The sequence below is a fragment of the Parasteatoda tepidariorum genome, chromosome X1 (assembly GCF_043381705.1).
Source record: "Parasteatoda tepidariorum isolate YZ-2023 chromosome X1, CAS_Ptep_4.0, whole genome shotgun sequence".
In the NCBI taxonomy this organism is placed as follows: domain Eukaryota; kingdom Metazoa; phylum Arthropoda; class Arachnida; order Araneae; family Theridiidae; genus Parasteatoda; species Parasteatoda tepidariorum.
The window spans coordinates 11,740,960-11,765,310 of record NC_092214.1 but is presented as its reverse complement, the minus strand read 5'-3'; the positions used below and the strand labels follow the sequence as shown (position 1 = coordinate 11,765,310).

At 28.3% G+C, this 24,351-nt stretch overlaps 1 protein-coding gene across 3 annotated transcripts in view; it reads left to right on the top strand.

The window, feature by feature from the left end:
* The window catches only part of LOC107451510 (transmembrane protein 87A), a 71,961-nt gene extending 58,210 nt beyond the window's left edge, over positions 1 to 13,751 (top strand). For 2 of the 3 annotated variants that reach the window (XM_071187541.1, XM_071187542.1), the window contains exons 19-23: positions 4,980 to 5,059; positions 5,144 to 5,214; positions 6,991 to 7,043; positions 13,470 to 13,500; positions 13,584 to 13,751. In XM_071187541.1, coding sequence (XP_071043642.1) covers positions 4,980 to 5,059; positions 5,144 to 5,214; positions 6,991 to 7,043; positions 13,470 to 13,500; positions 13,584 to 13,625 — 277 coding nt within the window. In that variant the 3' untranslated portion in view covers positions 13,626 to 13,751. The remainder of the gene's footprint in view (positions 1 to 4,979; positions 5,060 to 5,143; positions 5,215 to 6,990; positions 7,044 to 13,469; positions 13,501 to 13,583) is intronic. The other variant, XM_071187543.1, reaches the window with a different exon arrangement.
* The last annotated feature ends 10,600 nt before the right edge of the window (positions 13,752 to 24,351 follow it).

Genomic DNA, 24,351 nt, shown 5'->3' with positions numbered 1-24,351 from the left:
TGTAGTCAAAGGAAATTTAACATCAGTTAAAATTGCAGCAATTTTATGACTAGATTGAATGCCCAAATTTCAGTTTAAATTCTGTACTTGATGACAATGCAAGTTGCAATCATAATTTCATTCATTTTTCCATCTATAAAAAATTACCAAACAAAGCTAAAAAGGAAAAAAAATAATTTATTGAGATTTTTAAAAAAATAATAATTACTATAAATTTTTTTAAAAAAAATAATTACTTTTTATGAGTTTTAAAAGGAAAAAAAAATTCTATTTTCCGGAAATAGTGTGCTTTGCATGTTTCGTTTTAGGTAAGACTTGGAGAAGCAAAAATGAAATTTTCTTTAGTACACTTGCATAATTTCTTATTGATCATTTTAGTTATTGTTTGGCACATATTTTTTAAGGATTTTTTTATGTATAATACAAATGAGAGAATAAAAATGTTTGTAATTTTTGTTTTGCTCTGCATATCATATAAAATGAAATAGAAAAATAGAAACTAAACCTTTGGAACTGATTCAAATCATTCTCCCAGATGTTTTATTAATTACCGGCTATCCACAGATTTCCGCAGATAAATATTTATATTACGACAAAATTTTCTTAGAGTTCTAGTAGAACTCTAAAACTTAATTACATAAATCTAAAATTTAATTAGTCTAAAATTTAAATTTCTTTACTTATGCTAACTAACGAGACATTTATAGTTAATGTTGCACTCTTTTTATTGTTAATGTTTGTTGCATTCTTTTTATTTCTTCCTAAGTTCTCATTTGCATGCAATAACTTTTTTTTTATACAGATTTGGTAGAGATAAATGCAACTTCGGATGAACTTCAAGAATACATGGCAACAAACAATTCCATATCTTCTGCTAGAATTAATGAACTAGCAAACTCAATAATATAAAATTGATTATCTAAAACGTAATTCTGAAATGGCTAAATATCATCCACTAGAAAAATGGTGTTTTCTCTCATTTTTGTTTAGACTTATATTTTAATGAGTAGCAGTTTTGTTGAAATTTCTGATTTGTAAATGAAGTATTATTTAGTCAATGTGATATATTTGTGCTGTTTTTTATTTGGATCAGTTTTTAATGTGATATTACGACAAGGAAATTTCAAACTGTGCATTTTAGTAATCACTTTTCGATGTGCTCTGTGCCATCGTAAATCCATTTTCCATCTTTTTTCTTTTACAGTTAATTCAATTGATTTTTTCATGGTTTTTGATTTTTGATATCTCGACACATAAAATTTGAATTGCGCATTTAAGTAATCACTTTAATTTGATTAAGAAATGGGAAATTCAAATTGCACATTTGAAAAATTACTTTTTAACATGCTTAATTTGCATAAAATCCATATAGCATTTTGATCAAAATAATTTGGCAGTTATTCCTGTTGATTTCCACATGATTTTTGAAAATCTTTTTAGTATTATGGTATGGTACAGTAAATCAAATTGCGAACCTGAGTATTTACTATTTGACCTGTACTGACTACTACTGACTTTTTTAAATAAATTTTTCTGCAGTTATCACTATTTATTTTCATGTTGCTACCATTAATTTTTAAAGTCTTGATATTTTTTATACGACAATATTTATTATAACATGCTAATCTTGAAAAGTAAATTTAATTAACCCCTTTTTGACCTGTTCATTTTGTGTGATTTTATCGTACATATACGTTATTACTATTAATCATTTGACCTGAAATATCTCAAAAAAGTATGCAAAAAAGAAACATATATTTTTATTACATTATTCAGCAAACACATGTACATGATTTGTAGATGAGAATCTCAACATGAAGGGTATAAAGAATTAATGCTAGTGGTATGCTGTACAACTGTATCTTTTTACATCTAAGACATTTAACATAATATTCATAGAAAAACCTAAAATTGTAAAACACCTAAAATTCTCAAACCAATATAAAACTTCAAATTTTCTACTAAAACTCTCTTTTGTACTAATCTTTCAAATTTTCTACTTTCAATTTTTTATTAAATCCAACGATTATTTATTTCAAAAATAATGTTTATCCTATACTTATGGCTCCTAAAATATATGTAATATATATAAAAATGTGTATAAACAAAATTTTTAATTAATGAAACGTAAACATTATAAATTTTTTGAAATGGTTAGGAATGATGTAATACTATTTTTGTGTTTATTATTTTTATCTCTGTGACATCGAGTCATAAGTTTTAATTTAATTTCTTCAAATTTTTGTTATTTAATTCTAGTTCTAATTCCTGTTTACTGATCTAATTCCTCTCGCCCCTTAAGCGTTAGGCAATAGACACACTCTCCCCAAGAAAATTCCTTGCCCATTCATCCCAGTTCTGGGAACGTTCCACACCTGTGGCGGAACCTTTTGATCTTGGCAAGCATGCGGTCGCGAAAAATGCTGCTGTAACTTTAACATTTAAGAAATAAATGTTCAAAACATCTCAACACTAAAAGGGGGAGGTATTTCAATTTAATTTTGACAAAATAACTGCTAACGTAACTGTAAGTTGTAGCAGCTATAAATATAGCGTGAGAATGTTCACACGAGGCATTCGAAATTTGAGAGTATCACCACGTCGCGCTGTTGCGTTTTTTTGTTGATATCCGGTACTCGTTAGGAGGTAAGGATGGCGTCTCCTTCGCCATTGTTTGTGTGTAGTCTCTCTTTTGAGAGATAAACTTTTTGAGCGAAAATTTTCACACGAGGCATTCGAAATTTGTGAGTATCATTTGTGAGTATCATCACGTCGCGCTGTTGCATTTTTCAGTTGATATCTGGTACTCGTTAGGAGGTAAGGATGGCGTCTCCTTCGCCATTGTTTGTGTGTAGTCTCTCTTTTGAGAGATGAACTTTTTTCATCATTTAAAAAATTAATTGCACTGACGGCCTTATTGCTAATATGGAAACATTCGAGATTTGTGATCCCACTTGCACTCCGCTTCCGTGTTGAGCGATTTAGATATTTTTCTCCCCGTTCTCTTTTTTTTTTTTTGAGAGACGGAGCTTTCACCTTTTTGATGGTGCTGTCTTTACTCGCTATTACATACCAAAATGAAGCAGCAAAATTGACTCCCTATATGGTTCTTTGGATACAACCAAGTCTCCGGAATGCCTTTAAGAATCTGCAAAATTTCCTTCTAAGATGCTTCCATGTTTGTTCCCCACCACTAGTGCCTCTATTCCTTGCCAATCATGTACCAGCTGTGTAATGATGATATAGATGATGTAGTTTTTGATGGTGCTCCTCGATGCTTTTCAAAATAAATAAACCAGGATTTTATAGTGCTTTTCCAAGAATTTGTCTTCATTTGATGTCATTGAATTAAACTCCTACTTTAGGTACATGTTCAGCTTCATTTTGATAAACTGTTATTTAGATCCTGGTTGGTCAAGAAAGGGTATGTAAAAAAAAAAGTCTTTGTTATTGTTTTTAAAAATTGTAGCTCACCAGTTGTATTTTAAGGGATATTGCGGCATATCGTTTTTTTTTGGTACTAACCATTTTTTTAAAATTTTATTTCCTATCAATTTTTTTATACCTGGCTCCCATATAACAATCTCAATTGGTGATTTTGTTTGCTTTCAATATCAAAGGCTTCTTTGACTATGAGTATGACCACCAGGTTGCATGAGGCTGTAGAATACTTACCTTAATTCTTCTGAGCTTATTATTTACATCTAAAACACATCCTATCACTGTTGGCTATCCCGCAAAACGATGCTTTCAGATGAATTAGAATACATTTTCGTTTTAATTGATGTACAATTTACTTGTATTACACAATGATTTACCAGCGATTATGCGAACATTTCTATGTTGCTTTTCAAGAAAAATCTCTCCCTTTCTCATAATATTTGTATTCAACCATCAAAATCAACTGAGTTCTTTGTAATATATTGTTTATAAATGCTTTAGTCTAAATGTTTAAAAAACTTGAACTTGGATGTTCAGAATATAATATTAAAATTGCACGTAGATAGTATACAATATTTAAATTGATAAAAAAATATTATTATTGTACTCAAATTTTAATAATTTGTTTTGTAATTGGACCTATACTGTAATAATGTTGGAGTTTTAAGAAACCTGTATATTAATGACTCCAAAACTTTTTGTAAGAAAACTGTGGTAAGATTTTTCACAGCTTCCTAGTCTAAGTAAAAGTATGATTAATTGTAAAATAATTCTTACAGTGTTTTCACTACAGCGCGAGAATGTCGCATATTTTTTCCTTCTCTCGCATTAAAAAATGATTACCGCGAGAAATTCGCGCATTCTATAAATCAATTTCAAAATTCGCGAATTTCTCGCATTTTGGAAAAAGCTTCGAATTACGCCATTTAGAATAAAATTCGTTTAACTTTTCTTTCTGGATCTTTCATTATTTTCAACATTTGCCCCGTTATCTACCTTCCCTATTTACCAGTATTGTTCAGAACCTTTTCGAACAACAGAACACAACCCCTCCGAACCACGGAACCCCTTTCAGAACATATTTCTCTGCAACCACGTGTTTACAGTAGGTAAGGTTTTTTCATGTAAGACGTTGAAATTTTTTATGCACTAATGTAAGATGGACAAATACCTAGTAAAGGCAAAATCTTTTATGATGATGCAGCAAAAATATTCAATGTTTTAAAAAATAGAAGACGTTAAAAATGTATTATAATAAAAGAAATGATTTTTTTTCCAAGTCTATTTGTGTTTTTTTAGTTTTTAGAAATCTCACTTAACTTTCTGAAATCTCACCCTGTTTTTGAGAAAGGGTGAGAAATTGTCACCCCGTATTTTTTCGATGATGAAAACACTGTTCTATTATATCTATTGTTTTGTGTTGTCATTTATTCACTCATCGCTGCACACACACATTGGAAATCACTGCTGTAAATGTTTATTAGTGAATTTTATTGTATCCTACGATGTAATTTCTAAACCTATCCTCTGGTTTACAGATATGCCTTTACTCCTTTGTTAGATGCCATAGATGATGATGAGGATGATGAAGACAATTTAGTTGCTAATGATGGTTTTGGTATAAAATATTTAAAGACTTTCAGTTACAAAAAGTTTCTGTTACAACAATATTAATATTTAAAATCTGATTCTTTTATTTCAGTTGGTATGAAGATGCGTTCAACAAAATCTTTGAACAATTCTCCAAACCATAATGAGCCCAAATCAAATCTGGTACTGTTTCTGTTTATTATATTTTATACTATTCAATATTACACTAATGAATTTTAAATTAATATTCATTATACTGTCATTAAAAATTTTAACATTTATCAAGAAAATTTTTTGTCACTGAATTTGACTTCAATGAAATAAATAACTATGCCAGCTTGTAATTTGCTTTGAAAACTATTTGGTTACGTTTACAAAACTATTAAGATAAATAATGAATTTATTGGTTTCATATTAGAGTCAAGTATATAATTTCTTTTTTTTTAGTACAAATATTGTAGTTCTAGAAAAGTTAAAGAAGTTCTTGGAATTGATAGCAAAGAATTTATGTTTTCAAAACTTATAACAGAAAAAAAAATAATGTTTGAAAAATGTAGAATTTTATACTACAAAAATATTATTTATTAAGATTGATTTTTTGGGAAACAATGGTTTTGGTTTAAACTAAATTTTTAATGAAAAAAAAAGATTGTGCATTATGCAAAACTAAAGTCCACTATAAATTTAACCTCTTTTATCACTTTCAATAAACTTTCATATACTGATAGGAAAAATACTTATTTTGTCAATCTACAATTTAATATCCCAGAGCCAGAAGCAGCTGTATTGCGCTAAACACAAACGTTATTTTGTACTCAATGTAGAATAATCAAATGGAAGTAAACACTGGGTCTGATGTAAAAAATAAAAGAAAAATCAAATTCGAAGTGAAAAAACACTATCATCTCTGTATCTTCCTAAAGAGGGTATGCTCCTGATGGGACAGAGATATTCTAATATATAACAAAATTTTAATCCTATTTATTAATCATAAGTCTAAAGCCAATCTAATTTTTTTTTTCTGTTTGAGATGATTTGTCTTCTTTTTCCTATCCAAAAGCATTCTGCACAACCACAGGATAATCATGAATGAAAGAATCTAATAAAATTATCTGTATTTCTGAGTGTTTTTAAAGATTTTAGAAAGACTTGATAATTTTTTAATAATACCTAGTTTTAATTGTCTTTGTTTTGGTTCATCCACATCATCTTCTTGTAATTCACTTTTTTTAAAATCTATTGCATCTTTTGTTGGTACAATTAAATTAAAAAATGCCTGTCTTTTAATTTTATCTCCGTTTTTGACACTAGAATCATTTGAAATTAGTTTTGAATAGTCATAATCTTGCATTGTATCAATAAGATACATTTGGTCAATCGTTTGCCCATTTTTCAAAGATAAAGTTTTCTCAGATTTATTTTTTAGAAAAATATTACAAGTATAGTGTTTATTATTTTTAATTTGAAATCTGTGAAAATTTTTAAACTGTTCCTAATTGTGAATTGAGTGAACTTTAACATATTTATATTCGGTTCTAAAATTACGTAAGTATCCAAAGGATTTTTAACTATTATCTTTGCATAAATATATTCTTCAGGATTTAACAAAATCTTATGATTTGATATAGCCAGTTCATTTTGTTTATCATCCAAATATTGTTTATTTATATTATGTATCTTCTTCATAATCATGATATTACTATTACAACATTTGTTATACCCTATGGCCTTTAATCGTTATAGATTTGCCCTTAGGAGATAATTGGATATTATGCATTAACATGAAATCATATCCCTTCAAACACTGAATTATCTAAATGTGTAACAAATAGTGTATGTTTATGTAATTTACTTTTTAAGAGATTTGAATACAACTCAAAAACCTGCTAATCTGAATACAACTGCAGTGTATATATTTTAAATTATGTTTATAAAATGATGCAAGTTTTATGTTTTTAGGATGAAGATCTAAAATGGGTTGAGGAAAACATTCCCCCATCATTAACAGATGTGTATGTATATCTTTATTTTGATTCTCATATTTAGAATGTTTTCCCTTAATGTGTGCAAATAAGAGAAAAAAAATAAATTAGTCTTAATACATGCCATTTAGTATATCATGTAGAAATATTTTTTTTCGAAAAAGTTTTTAGAAGCAATATTAGAAATTTATTAAGATAAAAAATCTTTTTAATAAATTCACTTCACTCTGAAAAAATTAGACACAAGTTGTGTCGTTAGAAGTAACAACACTGAATTTTCCATAAAGAAATATTTATTATTAATTTGTTAAACATGTTTTAAAAGTATGTTGAAATTCATACTAATAAGAAAAGCATATTTTGCATTGGTCTGTGTTTAGATGTAACAAGACTCATAAACTTGAAATGATATTTTCTCACAAAAAATAATCATAAGTTTTCCATTTCTTATTAGTCACAATGAACTTCATGGTGATATTAAAAACAAGGGCGTTTTGGCTGAAATTTGTTTATTTATTTATTTTTAATTGTTGAATATAATATTGCACTAAGTTCACTGGTAATTTAACTAAAAGTTGTTGTTGGTATGTACATAGTTGCCAACTCTACTGGATTTTCCAGTAGACTACTGAATTCTGCCAGTTTCTCTTGGTTTAATTAAAATTCTCCTGGTTTTTGTACATTTTAGAAAATTCCCTAAAATTGAGTAAGTTTCCTAAAAAAATCCCCATTGAAATAGAATTTTTGTACAGATTATTGCTTGCATATTTGAATATTTAAATAAGTATTACAAATACATAATGGCGCGAACCTTATTCATAGAAATCAGTTCAAAACTTTTTTTGTTATAAAATGTTAAGTTTATTTTTATTTTGATCTCTTTTTTAATTAATGAAAGAAATCTTTAAACTATCTTTGATGAATTGAATGCCTATTATTATTCGATATTATGAGATTTTTACTTTGACTTAACACATAATATTTCAAGTATATTTAATGTCAATCATAACTAGAATATATTGCAGTTTTTTCTATTTTGATGACTATAAAAATCCCTAAAATTCCCTATGTGTAAAATATTTAATACATTATGCAGCAATTATCATGAAATTTATTATTCTTCGTATAATCTACTGGATTTTTCCCTATCCATGTTGGCAGCTATGTATGTAGAACTGAAAGTTGAAGATCCTATCTTTTTATGAAAAGCAGATAATTCACTTAAAAGGAACAAAGATGTTCCAGCATGAACTATTCTAATGTGAGTAATATAGACTCCAGCCAATTGACTAGATAGTGCTATCAATCAGAAACCAGATATTACTATCAATTAAAGAGCTGAATAGATAAAGTTTCTGAGTGACATTTTAGTGAAATTGTGTAAATTTGCTTTTTAATTTATACATTACTCACTTTTGATTAATCTTTGGACTAGTATTTGTGAAGGTATATGTAATGAAGTTCAAAGAATTGTCTTTAGTTCTGTATAGTTAAAGATTTCTCCATTGGCCTTACCCCTTTGATCTAAATCGTGCTTCTGGGATAAAATGGGGTGGGAGCCACTTCAATCTAAATTAATGTTTGTTACGTTCATAATCTATATTCTGTAAATTGATATGATAGCTAAGTTAAAATGATAGCTAAGTAAAATAAAAAATATCAGTTTAAACATGGTTTAAAGTAAATTTTCTGCCGCTATAAAGAAAACTTGTTGTTCAAGGATTACATTACAAGGATTTCATATTTACTTAACCTGAGATTCAGGGAAGATTAGACCAAAACCAAATGTTTGCCTAGTTTGGCCAATCGGTCAAATATTTAATTCTACTATTCTTTCGCAACTCCTTCAAATAATGTATTAGCTTGCATTAATAATTTAAATTGTGAGAAATTTTTTTAAAACATAGTTATTATTCTTATTTTAAGCAAATTGAAATTTAGGAGTTTGCTCTTTCTTCTTTTTTAAAGAAGGGTTCTAAAATACAAAGCATTTCCAATTTGGCTTGCTATGTAGTATACTAAACATCTAAAATTGCTTGCTATAAGTTAACCTTATCTGTTATTCTAATATCATTGTCATAATTATTAAGTCCTACCATACCTGTCTCATATACAAAAATTAGAAAATAGGTGTTCAAAAATTTAACCTACAAATTCAGAAGAGTGATAAAAAGCATCAACATGATAAAAACTTACTGTAGAACATGGGGTCGCTAATCACACTAAGAGTGTGAGAATAGCAAAAAAGGTATGCAGGCTGTTAATCTATTTATGCATTTTCAATTTTTCAGTCTTTTTTATTTAATCCACTTCAATATATAACAATGCCTTTGAATTATTAAAAAAGGTACCTAATGACCAATGCATTTGTTTAGAAAACATTTTTATACAAATTTTGATGAGAATAATTCCAATGTAGTATTTACCTGATTTTCATGAGTATTTACATGGAAATAAGTTCAAGGTATCAAATTTAAATTAAATACTAAATTAAAAATTTTTCTAATATAAATAAGGGAGGCTGTTTATGAATGTAATCCATCTCTACTTTTTGTACAACTATAACTGAGTAAAACGTATTTCAAAATCAAGTCAGAGTGTAATAAGTTAATAAAATAAGTTAACAGAAGAAAATCTGAAATTAATGTCTTTTTAATAATATCTCTTTGAATAACTAAACCAAAAAAACATATAAATTATGCAAATAAGTTAATTTAAAAACTTCATTATAAACAAGGTCTTTATAAAATTAAATGTAATGCAATTAAAGTTCTTAAATAATAAATTTCAAAAATTTTTTTTTTAGAAAAAGAATGTATGTTTAAGTTAGAAAATGTATTAACCTTGTAGTCCAAATTTAAAGCACTAGTCTAAAAGTTACAAATTTGTGAGATCATGGTGACGTTAAAATCATAAAGTGGATACTACAATTACATAACCATAACTGCTTTAATAAAAATGATATAGGCTGAATATGAAAGATATATAATTCTTCGATATATAATTAAAAATCTATAAATTTTATTATATACTCAATACCAATTTCATCTATAGCTCTTCCAGAAATCTCAGATACCTCTCAAATACCCCTTACTTTTCTAATGCCCCCTAAAAGTCTTCATTGCCCATATTTGGTACTCTTTGAGCTAGCTCCTATTTGGAAGTACACTCGTGTCCATAAATTAAGGATAATTCAGAATCACACGGAAATCAAACTTTAAAATTAAAATTTCACCTGTAGAATTATGACACACATCCTGAAGAAGAATATGCAAATTACAGGAAACCACTAGATGACGCTGGTAGTACGTCACAATGACGAGAATGTAAGAGAGGGGTATATAATGAATGGTGGCAAAGAAGTAAAATTGTTCACAAGCACTTTAAAAGCCTTTCAGTGCAATAACCGCATAGTTATGGCACAAAGGTAGCATTTGGATGATTTTTTACGTGGCAGAATCATCGGACGACTGGAATGTGGACGTACCCAGGTGGAAATATCCGAGGAACTTGGAATCACCCAGAGAGTCATCTCCAGGCTTTGGCAACGATTCCAAGATGATGGTAATATGTGAGTGGACGTTACAGCACAGGTCGCCCCCGAGTTACAACGCCGAATGAAGACCGGTATTTGGCAGTTACTGCCAAAAGAAACAGACGGAGCACAGCATCAGACCTGTCTCTCTTCAGCTCTCTTCAGCTACCGGTATGACACTTTCAAGGCATACCATGTACAGAAGCTTAGGGCACATTGGTCTATATGATCGTAGGCCTGTCAGATGTGTTCCACTTACCGCAACTCACTGTCGCCTGCGATTAGCCTGGAGTAGAGAGCATGCATTGTGGACACCGCAACAGTGGTCTTGTGTGATGTTTTCCGAAGAGTCCAGGTTTAGTTTGCAGTCTGATTCTCGCCGGACTTTCATATGGAGAGCGCCAGGTACCCGTTACCACCAAGACAACACCATTGAACGACAGCGTTACGGTGGTGCAGGATGGCTCGTTTGGGGAGGAATTATTCTTGGTTCCAGAACTAACCTGCATGTTCAGAGTGTAACGATGACAGGCCACATCTATAGGGATGTCATTCTGGAACATGTAAGTTTGTTTCGGGGCGCCATGGGTGCTGAATTTCTGTTTATGGACGACCCCGTCCTCACGGTGCAAACATTGTAGACAAATACCTTCAATCGGAGGATATCACCTGTATGGATTGGCCAGCATACTCACCGGACTTGTGTGTGGGATATGCTTGGCCGACGAATTGCATCCCGCCAACCCTCTCCCACCTGTCTACCAGACTTTCGGAGGGCATTGCTTGATGAGTGGTGTAATATTCCCCAAGATCAGATTGATAATTTGATACTCAGCATGTCTAGGCGTTGTACGGCCTGTATTGCATTGCCCGGGAGACATACTCCGTATTAACCATCATACTAGCCATGTTATACTGTTTTTTGAAATAGGTTCTTTTTTGAAATTTGCTCCAGGGAGTAAAAATCACAATTTTTATTAATTATGTCAAACATATAGCATCTTTTTTGCTCTTTACCATTTGTTTAATACATAGACTTTACAAATAAGTCATATTTGTTTGGCTTCTGTCTCTTTCTGTGCCTGAACTTCATTGTCCTTAATTTATGGACATGAGTGTACTTGATCTAAGAGAAGGAATAAAATAAGCTATCAAGACTTCATTCAAATAATGATCACTTGCGGAACCTCTGTCAAAGTTTCAGGGACTCAGGTTGATAATCTCCGATCTAGACAAAAGGCGGAGGTTGGTTGAGGTTTGACCTACCTAAATTAAGCACTGATATGTCATTTTCTCCATCTAAATGTGGTTTGCAACTCCATGTTCTATGGTAAACTTTCATTCTCTTAATGCCTTTTATCACCCCTGTGATTTCATCTGTTGAATTTTAGAATACTCAGTATGAATTAAAATTCTTGCAATGACCTTTTGGAATTATACCTATAAAACATACCGTTGAAAGATGTATAAGCGCATGGTGCGTAGCATTTTTAAAAAGTGCTTATTTTTTATTTTCGTTATTTAAAAGCCCTTAAAGGTGCTTTTTACGTTGGGTGTTTTTAAAAAGTGCTTAATTTTCCCTTTTCGAAAAGAGAATGTCTATTTTCGCCATGTATTTTGTGAAACTGTGCTTTTCACATAGTTCTATTCAATGTTTTAACAATTCATTCAACCACAATCAATTACGGTATACCGTCGGTCGTTAGTATATGAAAGCACCAATCATTTTACATGTTTGATGAAATACTTGCGAGACCGCATGTGCGTCAACTGAGCTGGGTTCAGATTATTGCACTCTCATGTGCAACTCTACTGCATTTTGCAAGATATTATCAATTTCAGGCTTCATTTTCCACTCTCTGATATTGAGCCAAAAAATCTCTTGATCATTTTAAAATGGCTAATATAATTAAGAAAGGTGTTTTTTGTCAGAAACTAGTTATTTTATCATAATCATGTAGTCTTTGAAAATTATTTTGTATTTAGTTAATTTATATAGTACTTAAAAATATTTTTTGAGTGCTTAAAAAGTGCTTATTTTTTGTTGAAAGATTTGGCTATGCACACTGAAGCAATGTATGTTATAGTATTTATTTATTTGTAGTGCAGAAATAATTATTCATAACTTTTAGCAATTGTTCAGCTGATGTAATAAGTCAAAACAAACGAGGTTTTACTGTACATCTATGACAAACGTTGTGTTTCGATAGTTAGGTAATTCATGATTCTTAGAAATGAGTTAAGAATTCTTTTTTGTGTGAAATTATACCATTTACATACCCTCCAACATTACAGATTTCAGCAGTAGTGAATAGAAAAAGCAGAAATTTAGTAGAATTTTATAAAACATCCATCAGAACTTTAATCCCTGTTCATCAATCCATCCTACCTTTAATTAACCTGTTTATATTATTTATGTGCAGTGGTGGACAAAATTTTTTAAAATTATAATTTATTATGTTACCTAAGTTATATTCTTAGTCCTAGAACAGGCCAAGGCCATCTCGGACAGGTCCCACTTTGGCTGTCTATCTGAGGCCACTGTTCTCCAATTTCTGACATGCCAAAAGCCAGTTGCAGGATTGAAGCCTTCTTATCCTTGCAAGAGTCCAAGCCATCTTACACAATATGCTTAAATGATATTGAGCTGTTTAAATTTGTTGTAGAGCTCACTGTTATAAAGTATTTGTAATATGTAATTTTCATTCAGAGAGCCTTAATTTTTCCTCAAAATTTTCCTTTCAAAGATCAGCAGTTTATCTTTTGCTGCCTTAGTAAGTGTCCAACACTCAGAGCCATATAGTGCCTCTAAAAAAAGTAATTTCTGAAACTACAGTCATTCAGTGCTTGTTGGAGGGTATACATTTAAAAAAAGGAGGGTATCTAATATTCCTTTTTTTTTCTTCTTTTTTTGGTTTCAGAGCTCTTCCTAGTCTTTTGGATTCTGATGAGGTGAAAATCATTTACTTTTATTATTTTTCTAAATTATTCTTTGGCCTCTAAAATGTGCTTACTGTTTTTCCTTTTTTTTTTAGGAAATTATGACAACTAAGTTTGAGAGAAGCAAAATGGAATAATGCCTTATTATTTAATAAATGTTAAGCCAGAAATTCCTTAGTTTTATAAATGAAATGGCTTGATATCATGATTTGTATATAAAGTATGAATGTTAACTTATCACTAATAAATTTTTTATGTCCCAATTCATTATTGTTATAATTACAGCAATATTTTTATCTATTGCAATTAATTTGATAGTAAATCCTTTTTTTCCATCAAAACAAGCTCTGCAATTCCTATACCAATAAAGTGACAAAATTTTGTATTTAATATTTATTTTACATAAAATATAAATGTAAGCTTAAAAGTTTAAAAAAAAAATAGTTTGTGATTCTATCAGTTTTAAGCCCCATATTTATTTGCTTATTAGCAAAATAAGTTTAAAAAATGCCAAGTTGATGCAGCAACTAGTAGCTTTTTGGACAGCTAGTTTGCTCTCACCAATTCATTTTAACGAAGCTGCAGCATTGCTTTGAATACCTCATTCATACAATGGGAAAAAAGGCATTACATATTTTTCTTGAAATAACCACCTTACTGAAATTTGAAATTCATGTATCATAATATCGTATTAAAAATATTGGGTTTCTTTTTATGTACTATGCGGAATTCCATACAATAAACGCGGAAAAAGCGATCAAGAAACTAATATAGAACCTTTTTGAAAATTGAGCTGGTCAAAAAGTGATAAAAAAGTGCAATTGAAATTCTCCATGTTTTTTTAATTTAATTTTTGGAAGAAAAAATTCATTGTGTTAAGAAGCTTCCATGGGTTGCGCATCAGTTGAACATGCATTGCATCGTTATTTCTGATACAACAACCTTATAAAGCAATAAATTGTTCTTTCGGTCAAATGACCGGTTGTGGTAGAAATAGGTATATGACAAGTATTATTCGAAACAAACAAAATATAACAAAAATACAGTACAGAACCCGTTATCCGGAAATCGGAAAACCAAAAAACCGGAATGAAATTCGTTAAATTTTCCTGCCATTTAAAAAAAAATTTTTTTTTTTCCTTGTAAAATTTTAGGATTTTTCTTTTTTAAAAGATTTTTACCTTACCATCATTTTGGAAATAATCATTAGTGTATTACTTCATATTTTTTTCTTTTTAAGATTATTTCCAAATAGTTTTTTTTTTAGTTGCTTTTAACAATAAAAAAAACGGCTTTTTGTAGCGATTCAGAAAACCGGTAAAATCAGTTATCCGGAATAGCGTTGGTCCCGATCGTTCCGGATAATCGGTTCCCTACTGTAATAGAATATGAACAGTATGTAATTGTTAGAAAAAGTCATGAAGTCAAATGTGCAAAAACGATAAGATGATAAGCGCATTTTAGTTACAAAATGTTCTTAAACGGTCATGGTATGTTTAGTGCTAAGACATGGTTTGTGACAATTTTCTTAATATTATAGAGAAAAAATTTTTCATTATAGAGGTTGATAGAATTGTGTTAATATAGATCTGCTACTGTATGTTATCCAACCAATCTCCACATTTCATTAAGTGCTTGCACATTAAGTGCTTGCACTTTTGAGACGGTCATTTTAAACAAAATTTTAAAAATCACAATAATAAAATCAATTTTAATTTACGAGCATTTCATAATAATATTTCATTTTGGTTATAATTTAAGAATTTTCCCGATATTACTCCATGCAGTTTTCAATTGTACAGTATTAGTGAATTTCTCTGTGAGCTTAAAGTTTTGAGACAGACTGTAGTATATATATATATATATATAGTATAAATATCATGTGTAAATATATACATACATATAAATATTGTTTTGCTAAGTATTAGGATTTTCACAAATTTTTTTATTCACTTTATAGTATTACGGCATATTTTGCCAGATTCACTTGAGTTATTTGCTTTCACCTTGCTGAAAATCTTATAGGGATTTTAGGGTGGACAGCGGGAAAACCTGGAATTTTTTTATGCTGGAATAATCAGGGAATTTTAAAGAAAAGCTTGAAATTTTTTCTTAGTTTTTTTTTAAATTTTACTAATTTAAATTATTTATTAATTTAAATTATTTTACCATCCGTTTTTTACACTTATGTATCTTAAAATAGTTTAAACATCATCAACTTAACAATACTTTGCTTGCATCTAAAATTTGTTCTATTATAATAACCCTGTTTAACTATAATGCCACACATAACTCTATCATGGTTACTGAACGAATGGAGAAACCTTTGACCTCTATGGAGACTATGGGACTGTGCAGTTTAGGAAATGCAAGGATTGTGGTGGAGGTGGAAGGAGTTAGGATATTTGCTTCTGTTCTTAAAAAGTGGGATTTCTTTTTTCTTCTTGTCAGTGGACTGAATCCATTTATGGCTTGAATTAGTTCCGAAACTTGGGTGGTAATTTTTTTTTCTACCTTGACAAAATGATTTAAATTTGATATTTCTAACTTAATAAAATTCTCAAAAAGTTGGTTATAATTTAATAATAATAGATTTTATATTGCACTCTTTTTCTGAAAGCTATTGTACTTGCATTCAATAAAATCCGTAAATTATTTTTTCTCAGCAGAGCCAACTAATCACACATTTTCCTACAATCACTAACAACAATGTTTGTCAGCAAATTGTTGCAGTAATGTTAATTTTCTCGATTTCATTTTAACCTTTTATAACATATTTTAATTAAAAAAGTTTTTTTTTAAGAACCAATTTTATGTTAACATTTAATTTTACTTTTTTGTTGGTAAATATTAAATTTTTGATTCAAAATTCGAATTGTATAGTAATTCCAATATCGAAACAGGGTGCGTAGCGTTTGTAAAAAGTTTAAAGGTGCTTTTTTGGGGATTTCGTTTTTAAAAGCTTTTAAAGGTGCATTTTTCAGCTGGCGTTTTTAAAAAGTGCTTTTTTTCCCTTTAGTGATATCTGGTAGATCCCATGCATTTCACGAAAAATGGGGAGTTTGCTACTTAGTCATTCACGCGGACTTCATGTCGTACCCACGTTATAACTTGCGCATGCACGCACACTTGAAACCGAAACCCGAGTGCTCGGATGGAGATTATCAGATCCTTATGAAATGTTTTTCTTTTTAATTTATTTAAATTTTATTATTTATTTTATTTTACTTCTAGCACTTTTTTGACATAGGGGGTACTTTTGTTCAGGGTCAAGTTGAATTCACTCGATGATGTGGGAAAGTAATGATTGTTTCGATTTACGTCTGTTTCTTTTTGGGGGTTTTTTTAACGCTAAAACTGTTTATAAAAAGTTTTTGTTTTTCAATGATATCACTGATTGAATATGAATTTTTTGAGTGTTTGAAAATTTTTGTAAAGTGCTTCAAAAGTTTTTAAAAAGTGCTTATTTTTTATTCAAAGATTTGGCTACGCACCCTGTGAAAATTCATAAATGTTGCTTGTATTCCAGAGATGACATTTCCAAAACTGTTTCTCTTTTTACCCTAAAAGGCTGACAAAGACTAAGGAAAACTATAGGAAACATGTTGAATGATGTATAAACATAAAATATAATTTTTTTTATTCATATGTGTTTATTAGGAAGAAGGAAAATGAAACCTTTTTTTTATTCTACATGGTACAGGTACCAGTTTCTAGTTGTAGAAACAATTAACTGTGCTATATAATTAAGAAACCATGTGTTTAGATTGGAATTCTTTAAATATTTTAATTTCAAATAAGAAAAAACTAAACAAAAAAGAATTAAATTTAAAGAATTTTATCTATTTTTTTCGACAGAGAAATTAGATAATTTTGCATTTGCAACATTCATTTTTGTATACTGAATCTCTTAAAATAATAATGGTTATTCAAAACAACATTATTTAAACATTTGACTTGAGATACTGGTTTAAAGAAAATGTGATCAATGAATTTTTTAAAGAGCACTGTTTAGATAAAATACAGTATAAAATGGCTTTATATGGAAATGTAAATACAGTGACTCACAAAAGTGTTTGTACTCTTACGACTTTCAATGAAATAATTTTTTTAGTAATAAAAAATTATTTTTTATTCTTAGCAAAACTGTATGGAATATTTTAAAAACAAATCAAAAGTTTATTTTTAAGAAATCAATAACCAGGGCTCGCACTAAGGACTTCATATTATTCATAAGCCAAACATCAAAAGTATTAGCCAAAGGCATCTTAACAAATTTTTATTATTAATTTTTTCTCATAGAAAATTTCAAATTGAAATACAAACTTACTATTAATTAATTTATTTTAAAAAAGGCAAATTCAAATTAGAAGTCTTTTTACAGTTGGGGAAAACTAAATGAGCAATGAATGGAAGAGAGGGAAAAAAAATTGATGTTTTATCATCTTTGAAGAAATAGAAAAAATAATAGGTTGGGGTAATTTTTGATGATTTCTTAGACTCGAGCAGTAATATAAGGATAAGCCTGAAGCAACATTTGATGTTTCGAAGTTCCAAGTATCTTTTAAATAAATATATTTCATTTTAAATAAAATTATTTCTTTAAATTTTTTATTTTTTAAAAAAAAAAAGAATTTTTAGTCTCTCTTATTTTTTACTGCCATCATTCAACAACAAAAAATTTATCGCAGTTGAAGATAAATTATTTGAAGCATTTAGTTCTGTTTTAATAGTTATTATACCACTCTGAGATTTTTTTATCAAGGTGCTTAATATGTTCATTGCCAGCCTACTACAGGTGGTTATACTTATATCATTAAAAAAATGGTAAATATAAAGGTTAAATCAAAGTTAATTATTTTTATTTCAGCTACCATTTTCTAGAAAAATAGTTGGATAATAATATGCATTTAGTTACCACTTAATCTATCGTGTTGACACTAGCCGCAGGAAAGATTTTTAACACGCAATATATTGTGTTTTATAATCTGTATTTTACAGTTTTTTTTAAAATGCCTACATTATCTCTCTTGCTACTTACATTATCTGGACTTAATCAGGGTGTCCACTCAAATCAGATTTCAAATTTCCTTGATTTTTCCAGGTAAAAATCTTAAAATTTCCAGGTCTGCATTTTTTTTCTTTTCTTACAAAGTGTAGGATTTGTACAAGGAAAGTGTCTAGATTATAAAATATTTTATTCAAAATGACATTTTGTTTAACATATCATCTTGAAAAAAAATTTTTTTTGACAAGATTTTGTTTTTTTATTTTTTAATGTTTTGGTACAACATTAATTTTCGAAAAATTAAAACATATGGAGAAAATATGTTTAGCTGGTAAAATATATTGTTTTTATTGAATAAACTTTTTTTAATGTGTTACTTTAAGTTGTATTTGCTCAAAGTGTACCTACAAAATGGCAAAAGCAGAATGACTAATAAAAGCTTGGATAAATATTGTTTCATATATTTCTTAAGCAAAGGAAAACCGTTTCAGGTGATTATATATCAATGAATTTTTATAATTACAGTGGTTCCCAAAAGTGTTTGTTCACTTATAACTTTTATTGAAATAGGAAATAAAAATTCATTAATAAAAATGTGTATTTCACAATGGGTATTTGATAATAAGGTGTATAATCTATTTTTAGCAAAACTGCATGGAATATTTTAAAAACAAAGCAAAAGTGAATTTTTAAGGTATCAATAATCAAATAGTAACAAAAATGTTACTCCACGAAAGTCATCATACAGTTAAATTTTTAGAATTTCAGAATAAAAATTATCGTATATTGCAATTTTTTTTATTTATTTGCAATTTAGTATCAAACTTATGATAGCAAAATTATATTTTAATCTTTGCTTGCTAACTCCGTAATATTTTATCATTTAAAACGGTACGTGGTCGTAATAAAACAATAGACCATATTTGATTATTTGTCATCATAAGAGGTAAATCAGTAATGAATATGTTAAATTAGTTTATTGTGTCCTATTGCACTGTGCAATATGCAGGGATGAAAGTACCAGTTAGCAAAAAAAGCTGAATTCTACATTATGAAATTAATAAATGTATGGAGCTTAAAAAGCTGAATTCAGAGTAAAAGCTGAAAACTTTCATGCCTGAATATGTGATAAAATGCTTAAAAGAAGGACTTCATATCAGATTAAAATTATAAAATTTGTGGAAAAATTCATAAATTCGCAATTGAGAGTTGTACAAGTTTCTATAAAATTTTTAAAAAAATATTTTGCACAAATTTCACCCGACAAAAAAAAATCTAGTCACGTGTATTTACAAACTTATGAAAGCTATTGTAGATGCGAAAGGAAACTCCACTAAATGTTAATTAAACGAAAAATTAGAATATTTACTAATAGACAGTGTTTTATTTATTTATTATTATTTTTTTTTGAAAGAGTGCGATGACTTTTGTGAGATAAAGTTTTTGTCACTTTTTGATGATTTATTTCTTAAAAATAAACTTTTCCTTTGTTTTTAAAAGATTCCATACAGTTTTGTTAATATTAGTATACATATTTTATTATTAAATATCCATTCTGAAATATTCATTTTAATCAATGGATTGTCTTATTTCATTGAAAGTCGTAAGTGTACTAACAGTTTTGTGAGTCACTGTAATTACATTTCAATATAAAGCTATACTGTATTTTATCTTACCTGTACTTTTTTATAAAACTCATTGATCATATTTTCTTTAAGCCAATATCAAGTCAAATTTTTTAAATAATGTTGTTTTGAATTAGCATTATTATTTTAAGAGATTCAGTGTACAAAAATAAATGTAAAATTGTCTAATTCCATACTTTATAGAATTTCTTTTATCTTATCTTTGTTCCATCTATATCTATATCCATCTATATCTATATGTTATCTATATCTTTGTTCCATACTTTATAGAAAAAAAAATAGATAAAATTCCTTAAATGTTATACTTTTTTTTCTTATTTGAAATTAAAACATTTAAAGATTCCAATCTAAACACACAGTTTTTTAGTTTAGCATATTAATTGTTTTTGTTTTAACAACTAGAATCTTGTACAGCGCACAACTAAAATAATAAGTTTTACTTTCCTTCTTCCGACTAGACATATGAATATAAAAAATTTATATTTTATGTTTATACATCATTTAATATGTTTCTTATATATTCCTTAGTCTTTGTCAGCTTTTTAGGGTAAATGGGGGGGTAGTTTTGGAAATATCATCTCTGGTATGCAAGAACATTTATGAACTTTCGATATTGTGATAACTATACAATTCGAATTTTGAATCAAAAATCAAATATTTACCAACAAAACAGCAAAATATTAATATTAGTTAAAAAAAATATTTTTTAAAATTAAAATATGTTATAAAAGGTTAAAATGAAATAGAAAAAAATTAGCATTGATGCAACAGTTTGTCAACAAACATTGCTGATAGTGATTGTAAAAAAATTTCTGATTGGTTGGTTTGCTGAGAAAAAATAATTTACAGATTTCTTTGAATGGGAGTACAAAAGCTTCCAGAAAAAGAGTGCAATATAAAATTTATTATTATTAAATTATAACCAACAAATTTTTGGAGAATTTTATTAAGTTAAAAATACAAAAACATTTTGACTCATTTTGTCAAAATAGACAAAAATTACCACCAAAGCATCGAAACAAACTTGAGCCATAAATGGATTCAGTCCATGGACAGAATTTTAAAACAGAGGCAAATATCCTAACCCCTTCCATGTCTAGCACAATCTTTGCCTTTCCTAAATTGCACAGTTCCATAGAGGTCAGAGGTTTCTACATCTGTTTCGCAACCATGGGAGAATTTTAAGTGGCATTCTAGTTTAACAGGGTTATAATGGAGCAAATTTTGATGCAAGCAAAGTATAACAAAGTTGATGACATTTTAACTGTTTGGAGATACATTTCGGTCTGAAAAATGTGGTTATAATGGATGAAATAATTTAAATTAAGAAAATTGGTAAATAATTTAAATTGGTGAAATTAAAAAAAATATCTAAGATAAAAAATTTCCAGCTTTTATTTAAAATTCCCTGATTTTTCCAGTATAAAAAAATTCCCTGATATAATTCTAATTAAAATTCATAATTTTCAGGATCAAGAATATATATTTTTCTTTTTGGTAGAAAAACTGTTTGTCAATACTTTTGCCAAAATACAACTTGTTTTTCCGAATTCACGATTTTATTACATTTGGCTAGGTGACGAATGCTTAGAGGGGGCCCTGAATAATCAAAAACTTTATCTGACAAAAGTCATAGTACACTTTAAAAAAAAATCTTCTCCAATTAGTAAATATTCTTATTTTTCATTAAATTAACATTTAGTCAAGTTTCCTTTTGCATCTACAATAGCTTTTAAAAGCCCATAAATAAATGTAACTAGTTAGTTTTGTATTCTTGTTTTTTTCCATAACGACTTCCAATTTATCTTTGATCTCCAATTCTTTTCATTAATTGCAAAAAAATAAGACTCCACTGAATCAGCTCATCTTCTTTCTTGTTCCAGCGGGTCTAAAAAGCAATATCTTTTTTATTGTATTCTCATCACATGGGCTATCCTATTCATTTTTAAGGTATTTAATAATATCAGGATGTTTATAAATCTTGTACAGTTCAAAGTTAAGTCTCCTTCTTCAGTTATTGTTTTCATTTACACCACCAAGTATACTCCGTAAAATCTTTATCTCAAATATTGCGATATGATTTCACTCCAGTTTTGTCTTTGTCCTAGCTTCAGAAGCATATGTCAAGACCTGCATGAGAAGAGTTTTGTAAATTAAGAACTTTGTTTTTCTAGAAAGAAATCTAGATTTTATAAATCTTCTCAGCCCATAGACAGCCCCATTTGCCAATTAGTGTCTGTTTTTTTCATTTCAGGAGACATTCTGTTATCAATAGTAATAATTGATCCTAAGTAAGTAAAACTCCTTACTGTTTCAAATCTACAAGAATCTAATTCAAGATAGGGGTCTGGGACTTTGAAACCTGATTTGAGTGGCCACCCTGGATTTGCACAAGCAACAAAACTTAGCTATTTCGTGTATCATTCCATGCTCTAGAAAAGATGAAATAATGCAAAAAAAGAAGAAGAAAAATATACTAGAAAGTGCGTACATACACAGTATGTACATCATTTTATTTGCAAGCCAAACAAAAATTTATGTATCATTACAAAATAAAATACTGAAATAGGGCACCTTATATAGAATAAATGAAACATAGTTTAATTTTAAATCTAATCTCTACATGCTTAGTATTAAAAAATATGAGCATGATAAAATTATTTTTTTATATCTTACAGTTTTTAAAATAAATCCTATACATTACTGGATCACTAGATATTTCCAAAAACAGAAATATTTAGTTCATAACACTTCTTTTTGGATGAAAATTATTAAATAATATTTAAATGTAAGAAATTTATTTAGAAAAATAATCACATCTTAAATTTTAACTATCAACTTAAGTAGTTGATTAATCTTACTAATAAGTAAAATACCAATTTAAAGTTCTACAGAATTTCAAGACTATATTATTTGAAAGTCCTAAAACATGACTTAAACAATATTCAATTAAATTAAAATAATATAACTAGAAAAAGTTTATTACAGTATTCTATACTCCAAGTCTATTTCAACAAAATAAGTAAGATACAACACACTGCAAAAATTTTATATAGTGTTTATATATCAACATATTTATAAAGTAACAAACAATTACACACTCTTTTTAAACTTTTAAAATAATTGAAGTAAATATTTGAGCTGATATGTGCTTTGGGTACAATAGGGGTCTTCAACCTTTTGAGCCTGGGGGACTCTGAAATAATTTTTCAAAATCAAAGAGGCCACACTTGTGCTTATAGAAGTAAAGAAATTCAATAGTGGAAGAGAATAACAGTTTATTTTAGCATAAATTACCATATTCTTTTATTTTTTATTAAAGATTTAAATGTCACTGTATGCACAACATGTTCTCAGTATGTAAATTTTCTTGATGGACAATGCAAAGAAAAACCCTAATGTCAGTAGTTCCTACACACTTATGTATCAAGTTTCAATAATATTCAATGAGATAAATTCTTGTTTTACTTACATTCTTGTTTTATTTATGTCAAAACATAAGCATAAAAATATATCTTTGTTAAAAAGTAAAGCTGTGTAAGTCAAGATAAACTTAATGGTTTATTTCTTTTATTTTTAATTACTCATCAAATAAAATCATTAAAATAATAAATCATTATTAATCTTATATATAAGTCTCAGACACAACTTTTATACTCCCAGTTATAAATAATAGTCTTTTCAATTTTATTTTTAAACTATTGTTTTTTTAAAATAGTTTTATTAATAATAATTTCTTTACGGGAAGTAATTGCAAATTTAAAAATAGAATCTATTTGATTTGTAATGAATTTTTACACTTTGTTTCACACATTTGTTGAAATTTTTCATACTTTTTGCTTATGAAAAGAATTGCATTTTTTTTTTGAATCTTTAAAAAACAACGATAATTTGTTTTAAGTGGTTTCACTCATTGATCATTATATTATAGATGCAAGGCCATAGCCAGTGGGTGGAATATAGGGATTTAAGCCCCTCTTCAAATTTTTCTTTAAGATTTTTATTTGTAATACTTATATTTTTTGTTAAATTTTTAAAACAAAAATTATTTTTTCTTTTAAAATCCGTAATAGAATGAGATATTTTTTAATAACAATTATTTACTGTTCATCTGTAAAATTATATGACTTGCATCAGTTACTAACATGCAAATTTAAATTTAAATGTGATTTTAGTAAAAAGAAATTTAAAAAAAACAAACAAAAAAAA